Here is an 11,400-nt window from a genome sequence, read left to right on the forward strand (position 1 = left end):
CCACCTCCCACCCGCCAAAGGGTTCCAGTGTAGTTTTTTTTAACATTTTGTATTTATGTTCTTCTTTAGGCCCATAACAGGAACCTGCTCTCCATAGATTTTGATCACATAACTCGCACAGGAAAAATTTATGACGACCATCGGAAATTCACCCTCCGGATTCTTTACGACCAATCTGGTCGTCCGATTTTGTGGTCTCCCGTCAGCAGATATAATGAAGTGAACATCACCTATTCACACTCGGGACTAGTAACTTACATTCAAAGAGGGACATGGACTGAGAAAATGGAATATGACCAGGGTGGCAAGATAATTTCACGAACCTGGGCTGATGGGAAAATATGGAGCTATACTTACTTAGAGAAGGTAGGTGTGGTGGTGGTGGTGGTATTGTCGTTATATAAAATACAAGACTATAAGTATCTAGATGAGATTGTGAGTAATTACCCTCATGGCAAGCCTTCATTCTAACATTTTCTGTAGTATAGGCAAAGCAAGAGTTTTAATTGAATGGGTTTGCTCTTTCTCAGCTAAAAGCTTTCTCCAAAAACCATACCCTGTCATATATTATTGTAAATTCAAATTGAAGTAATAGCTTTGCTTTTTCTTCTTTTTAGCATACTTGTTCATGGTGTTTTTTTTTATTATACAAAGGTAATATCACTGGAAAATGTAAAATTGTTCTAGCAAGGATACTGTCGTTGTAGGAATAAGGTACTTTGTTAGTATTTTCTTGCACGGCAGCCTGGGCAACCATCCATGGTGGCTTGAATTCTCTCATGGTGATTTATGGACTGAGTTTATTCATATTTCCCCTTTATAAGTCATTTATTTTTCCATCTTGATTTATGAGAACTTTCTCAAAGGCAATCACAGATAGGACTTAGATGAGAAGCTATAGGATAAGTTGTGCGATATTAGGGACTGCGTCCCATCTAAACTTTGAACTTCAAATACTAAAAGAAAAGAAATTAGGTTTAAAAAAAAGCACATCTAACTCAGTGGAATTGCTTATCAGTTCGGGAGGACAGAGGGAGAGAACATGAATCATGGAACCATGATTTCTTAATGATTTTTTAAATTTTTAAGATGATTTTTAAAAATAAGATTCTGTTAAACTTTGAACTTCAAATATTAAAAAAAAAATTCTGTTAAAAAAAAAACAACACGTCTAACTCAGTGGAATTGCTCGTCAGATCCGGGAGGAGGGAGGGAGAGAACATGAATTTTTTAATGATTTTAAAATTTTTAAGATGATTTTTTAAAATAAAATGCTATTAAACTTTGGACGTCCCCAGCACCTAGGAGAGTGCTCTGCACATAGCAAGCACACTTACATTTTGATTTGACAAAAATAGCTTAACATAGCCATTCCCCAAGACTCCTCATCGGAACTTACTTTGAAAACAGTCAACCTGCGTTTTATTTTTCATTTAATTTCTCAAATTATTTAATGAGTCCTTTTAGGTTAATAAATTCAGCCCGAGTTGCTCTTTTTGACCTTATAAAGACGGAAAGAACTCATAGCTAGCCAGAATGCAGCGATTGGCTCAACCTTGTGTTTTGAGCAACACTGCCATCTGGTGGTCATTTTCCATATTGCAAGTTAGCCAGTTTCTCTTATTTGTCCTTGTAGCTTCCTGTTCAACCACATAGAAAGCCAAGTCTTTTTGTTTGCAGGAGGGAAATATTTGGGTGTTTATTCAAGTTTTTCAAATGCCTTAGAATAGACCTAATTGTCCCACTCAGTCATTTGTGTAATAAAAGGTCTTTGTGCATTCTCAGGGCAGCATTATAGATGCTAAACAGGCTCTCTACTCCAAGGAATCTTTGTATAGCCCTTCTACAGTGACGGCCCAAAGTACAAAAGTAAGTGAAAGAGGGACGGTGGGAATGAGATTTGTCGGGGGGCTGCATGGCCACAAGTCACCTGTTCAGAATGCCAGATTGATTGAAAATGAAAGAAGTTCCTCTTTTGTCAAAGTAAACCCTGGGCATTTTCCACCTCTTTCTCCATAAAGGCCATTTACTTTAAAGAGCTATCACAGGGCAGCTGGATTGAGAGCCAGGCCTAGAGACCAGGTTTCAATCTGGCCTCAGATACTTCCCAGCTGTGTGACCCTGGGCAAGTCACTTAACCCCCATTGCCCAGCCCTTACCACTCTTCTGCCTTGGAAGACGGAGGGTAAGGGTTTTTTTTTTTCTTTAATATAAATAAATAAATAAATGAATGAATGAAATAAAGAGCTATCCCAAAAGTCTTAGCTTCTTTCTCCCTGATTCCCTTGCCAATACCCATTATACAGATTGTAAAATGTGCCCTTCCCTCTTTTTAAGTGTCTCTTCACACCAAAAGGAGAATTTGAGCTCCAAAGCCCCAGAGTGGCTGGTAGTTCATTTTCCCCACTCAGTATCAAAATTGCATCTGGGAAGTGAACAATGCCATCACAATGAGTAAAGTGGTAAAGTATTTGCAGCAATATGCCAAGAGTAGAGAGTCTCTGCTCTTTAGCAATTAACCCTCTAGGGGAGGAAACGAGACAACTGTGGGAGAAATGCCAAACGAGTAGTATGGGCAGGATATTTAGCAGCGGTGCAGAGGAGACTCAGTGATAGAGCAGTGAGAATGGTGGCCTTGGAAGTCAGAGAGAACCAATTTCAAATGCTACATCAGACAAAACTGGCTGTGCCATCCTGAGCAAGTGCTTTCCCTCAATGGAAAAAGGGAAGTGTAGCCCCTACCTCACAGGGTCCTTGCAGAGATCAATGTAATAGAACAAAATACGTGTTCTGTGGCCTGTGCGAAAATTCAAGTGGCAAAAGAGGGGTGTGATACGATACCATCCTGAGACTGGCCAGAGCCCTGTCACTTCTCCTGAGTGATCAGTCCCTCACATGGCATTTGAGTGAACGCTTTTCTAGATGTGCAAGATTCAAAGTGGGGCAGAAGAGTGAAGCAGGCTTTCCAGTTAGGAAAGCAACTTGAAAGCAACATAAAGTTGGTTTGGTTGAGAACCTACCTTGTAGATAAAACATCTGTAAGAACTTGATCCATTAACTTCACTTGGACTTAATTTCCAAATGCTTCATGTTGACCTTCATTTGTTTGGGGTTATGTTGCTTGATTGGCATTTGAGGCAAGCACGATAGTCGTGCACTTTTAACCTCCCAAATTAAAAAGATATCGGCCAGGGTGGTATGAGCCAGCTGTATCATATCATAATCTCAGAGGACTGAGAGTAGATGTCCTGGGTTCAACTCTGTCCTCAGACACTTATTAGATATGGGCAAGTCACCTAACCCCATTGCCTGGAGCAGTGATGGGCAAACTTTTTAGAGGGGGCCAAAGGAAAGGAAATGCTCCTCTGTCAGTCTGTTTCTAAGGCAACTCTTTCGAAGTTTCATTGTATTGTATCCTACTCATTGTAGTCGTCAGATTAGGAATAATGTCTTGCAGCCGGATAGATCATTTCAGGGGTTGTAGAACATCTGGCCCAGAGGCGTAGTTTGCCCATCACTGGCTTAGACCACTGTTGGTGAACCTTTTAGATATCACATGCCCAAACTGTACCCTAAAGCCACCTGTAAGGCCCCACCCAGCATTACCTCAGACAGGGGAGGAAGGAAGTGCTTGCATTGGACTGCTGGGCAGAGTGAAAAATGTCCTCAGGTGCGGGGAAGAGGTTGGAATGGAGCAGTCCCCTCTGACACATGGAGGTACATGTGCCTTGTGTTTACCAACACGGGCCGAGCCCTTACCACACTTCTGTCTTGGAGTCAATACATAGTATCTTTTCTAGGATGAATGGTAAGGGAGGTTAAAAAATACCAATATCAATCTTTGAGTACTTTGTCAACAGCTGAACCCAGAGAGTGATCCTTTCCTGCCACTGGCTTTGTGTTTTCACCTATATATACACACTTATTTTATTATAGATCTAGAGCAGGAAGGAACTTCAGAGGTGTGTTATCTTGTCCAAAACCTTCATTTTTAGTTGAGAAAACCGAAGCCAAGGAGGTTTAAGTGCCATGCCTAAAGTCTCAACAGTAGTGTCAGAAGGAGGATGTGAACCCAGGTGCTTGTTGGGATTCATTTTCCCTTTTATAGATTATCAATCAGCTCTCTGGATGTAAGGCCATTTTGGCACAGTTCTCTTGGGCAAGATAGGCCCCACAGGAAGAAATAAAGTTAAGCAAAAATCCGTAGTTATAACACAGATCCACTTGGAAGTTGTTACCCACATGAGAACAAACAAGTTCTCCTAGTGTGCTAAGAATAGAATTCAACTTGCCAAAATTTGATTGTATGTACGTTTCAAGATCATCAACAGCTCTAAGTGTAATTTAAAGGATGGTTGATATGTATGAAAATTATTTGCTAACAACCACGTCTGTAACTCAAATATTCTATTTTGTGTTCATTTTTTTCAGTCTGTGATGCTCCTCTTACATAGCCAGAGGCGTTACATCTTTGAATATGACCAATCAGACTGCCTCCTCTCAATCACTATGCCCAGCATGGTGCGCCATGGCTTACAAACAATGCTTTCGGTGGGTTACTATAGGAATATCTACACTCCTCCAGACAGTAGCACTTCTTTCATCCAGGACTTTACCAGCGATGGAAGACTTCTGCAGACACTTTACCTTGGGACAGGGCGCAGAGTTCTCTACAAGTATACTAAACAGTCCAGATTGTCCGAGATTCTCTATGATACCACTCAAGTCACATTTACATATGAAGAGTCTTCTGGAGTGATTAAGACAATACATCTGATGCATGATGGATTTATTTGCACAATCAGATACAGGCAAACAGGTTTGTTTCTAAGATGTTTTTTTTAATTATTCCAGTATTCAAAGATTTACTGAGTACAGTAGTTCTCCCTTTATCCATAGTTTGTTACCCATAATCAACTTCAAAACATTGGAGGCTGGCACCAGTCATCTCTTTCGCTTTCCTTTTTTTTTTTTTGAGTTTTTTGTGGAGGTGGCGGTGGTTGGAGGGCCACAAGTACCACGCAGAGCAGTGGGAGTAGGCAGAGAGAGCACATGTTAGGTCAACAAGTATTTGCTTATATCTGTGATTTCAAGTCATTCCCAGTAGGTCTTGGAATGTATCATCTAGGGGTTCTACTCTAGTTACTACGAAGTATAAGATATCATATAGAAAACTATGTTTTTCTTAAATCAAAAGACTTAACCTGAGGAATGTTTAGAGTCTAGGAGAGGAGACATACACATTTCAATACGAATTACAGTATTGTGAAGTACCAAAAAAAGCTCCATGGGAATTTATAGGAGGGATAAATCACTTCAGGTAGAGAGGATCATATCATACATCACAGAGAAGGCAATATTTGAGCTTGATCTTAAAGGATGATTGTGTTGTGATAGGTATAGATTAGAGGGCATTTCAGGTTTAGAGAAAGATGGGATGTGTTGGGTTAAAATAGAGAGAGCATCAAAGAGGGATCAGTTTACATAGTTCCTCCTTAGACTTCAGCCAGATGGTTTAGCTGTGGCTAATAAAGTAAGATGGAATCCTATTTGGAGGACCTTCAGTGCCAGGTTAAGGAGTTAGTACTTAATTAGTAGACAGGTTCTAAAGCAGAGAAGTTTTGAAGAATTAACTAAAATTTTAGCTTAATCAAGACATACGTTTATTAGTCATAGCCTTAAAAGGCACAGACAGGAATCTCTTCTCGTTCAGCTGTATAAGGCTAAATATTTTTATATCCTTGGGAGGGAAAAAAATCAAACTAGGGTATTAAACCAGATTAATGATTATTATACACAATGGAATCCCTGAGGCTCAGCAGCTATGGAAGGAGAGAGACGGCTTGTTGGAACGATCTCAGAAAGAAGTTACAATTATAGCAAGTAACACAGGCATTTCCATTGTTCTAAAGAAAGCAAGGTTTCCCATGGGAAAGAACATTTGTCCAACTCCCTTGGTTCCTCCACGTTGGTCTAATACTTTGTCCATCCCATAGTCATTTGTTTTGAAAGAAAAACAAAATTGCACAGAATCAGCATGGTCATATCTGTGCTTTATAGGATTGATTGTGGAAGAGGGTAGAGATGAGATAGTTGGACTGGCCACTTGTATCAGATAAAAAAGGGCCTATGGGGCAGTTTAGCAGCTCAGTGGATAGAGACCCAGGCCTAGAGATGGGAGGTCCTGGGTTCAAATATGGCCTCAGATACTTCCTAGCTATGGCTCTGGGTATGTCACTTAGCCCCTGTTGCCTAGCCCTCACCATTGTTTTTTCTTAGGAACAAATACACAGTATTGATTCTAAGATGTCCATCTTGGGTAAGGGTTTAAATAAGTAAATAAACAAACAAATAAATAAATATGTGAATATGTAAATAAATAAATAGATAATGATAATAATAATAATAAGTGCCTGAACCAACCAAGATGTTGGCAATGTGGATATGATAAAGACTGAGACTCCTAGAAGTGCCAACCTCTATAGTTATTCAGCTTATCAGTCATAATATACACACAGACACACACACACACACATTTGTACATACCCAAATGGTCCCCCAAAATGCAGGTAAGTCAAGAGTATAAGCTCAATTCCCAATTTATGTTCTCTATCCACTTTATACAGTGTGAATACACAAAACGCATGGCTCGCAAATGGCCAAATCAAGGAATTCTTGTACTATCTAATGGGCTTTTGACATTTCATCCTAAAAGAAATCTGTTTTTCCTCGGTGGCTGATTATATACTCACCTGACTTTTGTTGTCTCAGATAACCAGATAGATCTTCTCATACAATGTATGGAATAAATTTCTCATAGAATGATCTCGTTTAGTACTTTACAGAGAACCGCTGTAGAAAATGTTATATTCTTCAGGTTATATATTTCTAGATAACAAAATCTTTCAGTAAGCATCAACGTGGAGAGAACTAAGTTTGCTTAAAACTCAAGTAAAGTAGACCCTTCTTAATTTTCAGTGACATTCATCACCATCTAATTTTGTTGTCAATATGATTTTGCTATTGTTTCTATACAGGTCCTCTTATTGGACGCCAGATTTTCCGATTCAGCGAAGAAGGCCTTGTGAATGCCCGATTTGACTATAGTTATAACAACTTTCGGGTTACCAGCATGCAAGCCGTCATAAATGAGACCCCTTTGCCGATAGATCTGTACCGTTATGTTGATGTTTCTGGAAGGACAGAGCAGTTTGGAAAATTCAGCGTCATCAACTATGACTTAAACCAAGTTATAACCACCACAGTCATGAAGCACACTAAGATCTTTAGTGCCAATGGCCAAGTCATTGAAGTGCAGTATGAAATCCTGAAGGCCATTGCCTACTGGATGACCATCCAATATGATAACATGGGCCGCATGGTTATATGCGATATCAGGGTAGGAGTTGAAGCCAACATAACAAGGTACTTTTATGAATATGATGCTGATGGTCAGCTTCAGACTGTCTCTGTGAATGATAAAACCCAGTGGCGTTACAGCTATGACCTGAATGGGAACATCAACCTCCTAAGCCACGGAAATAGTGCCCGCCTGACTCCCCTCAGATATGACCTCAGAGACCGCATCACTAGGCTTGGAGAAATTCAGTACAAGATGGACGAAGACGGCTTTCTCCGACAGAGGGGGAATGATGTATTTGACTATAATTCCAATGGCCTACTGCAAAAAGCCTACAATAAGGCTTCCGGCTGGACCGTGCAGTACTACTACGATGGGCTTGGGCGACGGGTTGCCAGTAAATCCAGTCTAGGACAGCACCTCCAGTTTTTTTATGCAGATCTCGGCAATCCCATTAGAGTTACTCATCTGTACAATCACAGCAGCTCAGAAATTACGTCACTTTACTACGATCTCCAAGGCCACCTCATTGCAATGGAGCTGAGCAGTGGGGAAGAATACTACGTAGCCTGTGACAATACAGGAACCCCGTTGGCTGTGTTCAGTAGCCGAGGTCAGGTGATAAAAGAGATACTGTACACGCCCTATGGTGATATCTATCAAGACACCTATCCAGACTTTCAAGTCGTCATTGGTTTTCACGGAGGACTTTATGATGCCCTCACAAAATTAGTCCATTTGGGACAAAGAGATTATGACGTGCTTGCTGGACGTTGGACAACACCTAATCATCACATATGGAAGCATCTGAACACTTTTCCAAAACCATTCAATCTCTACTCATTTGAAAATAACTATCCTGTTGGCAAAATACAAGATGTTGCCAAATACACCACAGGTATGTGAACAATGTAAAACTACAAAGAACCTGGTGTCATTTATTTGATCGTAGTCTCTCACTACCTCTACTTCCTGTCAGGGAACCCACAAACTATCATACATCTGCTCTCTTCCCTACTTTTCAAGGGTGAGAAAAAACATGCAAGTCAACAACAAACCAGATGCTTTTGCATTGTACTACACAGTTTCTTTTCTTCTTGTTCTTTTTTTCCTTCTTCGCAGCTTATGGAAAGTGAGAGAAGGAAAAGTCAGAATCACATTGCATAATTTCAACCAGATTTCATTGTCACTGTGGTCACTGAGAAGTTTGGGGGTACTGAATCTAGGTCATTTGGAAAAATCAGGGGCTTCCTCTGGTTCCTCCTGGTTTTTTAAAATGCTCTTATTCAAAGGATTAGCATTCCTAGAAGACTCCATGGCATCAGCTAGGCTTGGGGGTATTGGGATTTGATTTTTAGGATGCCTACGGTATTTTGTATATCGTCTTACCATCATATGAGAGGACAGAAAAGGTGTTCTGTGTAATATGTTTTTAAACTTTCAACAGTGTTTGCCAATTGTGTGCATGTTGTTCATGTTTGTTCTTAATTTCTATTTTACAGATATTGGAAGTTGGTTGGAGCTATTTGGTTTCCAGTTGCACAATGTTCTGCCTGGATTTCCAAAACCAGAACTAGAAAGTGTGGAGTTAACCTATGAGCTTCTGCAGCTTCAAACAAAAACTCAAGAGTGGGATCCTGGCAAGGTCTGTGAAAATTATCATTTGAAAAAAATAAGTATAGCTTCCAAAACTTCCCCTTGGCGAATAAACAAAGAGATACTTGACATCTCTTTAGAAAGTTATCTTGGCCCTCGTCACACAGCTAGTAAGTGTTAGAGGATCAACTTGCTAATGCCATAGTTACTCCACTAAGGCACATGATGGGATTTGACAAGAAGGATGCTAAGTAGTTATTTGATTCTGTGGTGAATTGTACAGTTGTACAAAGGGGAAATGGATCTCCAAAGAAAAGCAGTGGTCCAAAGAGGAAGTCTACTACTTTCAGATACTGTACTCTGTACTGTACTCTGAAGTAGCTCTAGAGGGAGGTTGTGGTAGACTACACAGAGAGTCATAGATGGTTCCTTGAGGGAAAGGAAATAGTGAGGAAGAGAAAGAGAAGCACCAAAACGTCCAGCATAAGCACTTAGTGACTAGCTGATGGTTTAATCAGAAGGGTATATGATTCAACAAGTGGAAAACGCTTTCAATTCAGAACTGGTGATTAAAGGAAGCAGGAATGTGTGAATAAAAACATTAGTCAAAATGCTGGTTTCATATTGTAAATATAGCTAATAATAATAATAACACTCTGTGCATCACTTTGGAATAACAAAACATGGAGTTTCCATCCATCATCCATCATCTTTACAGGGAATAGAAATAGAAAGTATCTAACCAAAACAGCTGGATCTGGTGACGGATTCCTAAGATGATGCTACATTTTCTGTGTTTCTCTTTTCCAGACTATCCTGGGCATTCAATGTGAGTTGAAAAAACAACTTAGAAATTTCATTTCCTTAGACCAACTTCCTATGGCTCCCAGCTACAGCGATAGGAGGTGTCTCGAAGGAGGAACGCATCCCAGGTTTGCCGCTATTCCGTCTGTATTTGGAAAAGGTATAAAGTTTGCCATCAAGGATGGCATCGTGACTGCTGACATCATAGGAGTAGCCAACGAAGATAGCCGCCGAATCGCCGCCATCCTCAATAATGCTCATTACCTGGAAAACCTGCACTTTACCATTGATGGGCGGGATACTCACTACTTCATTAAACTCGGCTCTCTGGAGGAAGACTTGGCTCTGATAGGTAACACAGGAGGGAGGCGGATTTTAGAGAATGGTGTCAATGTTACTGTATCCCAGATGACTTCTGTGATGAATGGGAGGACTAGACGCTTTGCAGATATACAGCTCCAACATGGTACTCTGTGCTTTAACATTCGGTATGGAACAACTGTAGAAGAGGAAAAGAACCATGTGTTAGAAATTGCCAGACAGCGAGCCGTTTCCCAGGCCTGGACTAAGGAACAGAGGCGGTTGCAAGAAGGGGAAGAGGGGATTAGGGCATGGACAGAGGGAGAGAAGCAACAACTTTTGAGCACTGGGAGGGTCCAAGGGTACGATGGCTATTTTGTCTTGTCTGTTGAGCAGTATCTAGAACTTTCTGACAGTGCCAACAATATTCACTTTATGAGACAGAGCGAAATAGGCAGGAGGTAACAAAAAAATTCTCTGCCTTTGCGTCACCAAAGACTGCCTGTTTTTAAAACATAAAATGGTTTATTGTATTGGTTTTCTAGATCAGAACTCTGTATGTGTAAATATGGAGGAAAAACATATCCAACTGCCTTTCAATGTGACAGAAGATGGTATTTTAATATTGTTTCTTTAAACTCTTTAAGAAATGACAGATAAGATTTTTAGTTCTCGTGTGGCAGTATTCAAAATACCACAAGTACAGCTCAAAGAAAGCCTAAATTTTCAGAAAACACCACTCTACGTTTGTCGTGTTGAGAGTGTGTTGAGATAACAAACGAGAGAACCCAAGGTTCTATTTCTCTATCGTGACATGCCGTTTCATCTTTAACTGTCAAGCTAACTTACGTACTATTTTAAAAGTTTCTTCAAAGTCTTTGCATTTCTAAAGACTGCTGACCATTTCACATTTTACAGAGCTGTTATAGAAAACTTCAGAATCATCAGTAAGAAAATGTCCTCAGACCTCATCTATCTCTCTGAGCACATTTCCCTTTACTCCCTGGAAGCAAATGCTATGTATGTTGTACTTATCGAGTGCTGTCTAACACTTTTCTGTGGGCTTAGTAGTAGTGTCTATATGATACCAAGCATCTGGCCAACTCACTCTTTCTAAATCAGTCTGTTTGGATTCCAGTTTTCACCAGACTGACCAGGTGTATTGGCATTACATAAACACAATCTTTGGTCATTTATTAACCTGACTGGGACATCTCGCATTTCTGCATTAGGTTTGGTCATGGCGTCACGCCTGATGATGCAGAGTTCCTACTGCACTAAAGGTTTAAATGTACTCAGAAGTCATTGCTCAAGAATGACCGCGTAGGAATTTGAAACAT

General features: G+C 40.2%; 1 protein-coding gene across 1 annotated transcript in view; it reads left to right on the plus strand.

Moving 5' to 3' along the window:
- TENM1 (teneurin transmembrane protein 1) overlaps window positions 1-10,525 on the plus strand; it is a 104,621-nt gene extending 94,096 nt beyond the window's left edge. The window contains exons 10-15 of the mRNA XM_044682672.1: window positions 70-366; window positions 1,786-1,869; window positions 4,432-4,819; window positions 7,038-8,258; window positions 8,863-9,005; window positions 9,767-10,525. Coding sequence (XP_044538607.1) covers window positions 70-366; window positions 1,786-1,869; window positions 4,432-4,819; window positions 7,038-8,258; window positions 8,863-9,005; window positions 9,767-10,525 — 2,892 coding nt within the window. The remainder of the gene's footprint in view (window positions 1-69; window positions 367-1,785; window positions 1,870-4,431; window positions 4,820-7,037; window positions 8,259-8,862; window positions 9,006-9,766) is intronic.
- The last annotated feature ends 875 nt before the right edge of the window (window positions 10,526-11,400 follow it).

Source organism: Gracilinanus agilis, chromosome X (assembly GCF_016433145.1).
Source record: "Gracilinanus agilis isolate LMUSP501 chromosome X, AgileGrace, whole genome shotgun sequence".
Lineage (NCBI taxonomy): Eukaryota > Metazoa > Chordata > Mammalia > Didelphimorphia > Didelphidae > Gracilinanus > Gracilinanus agilis.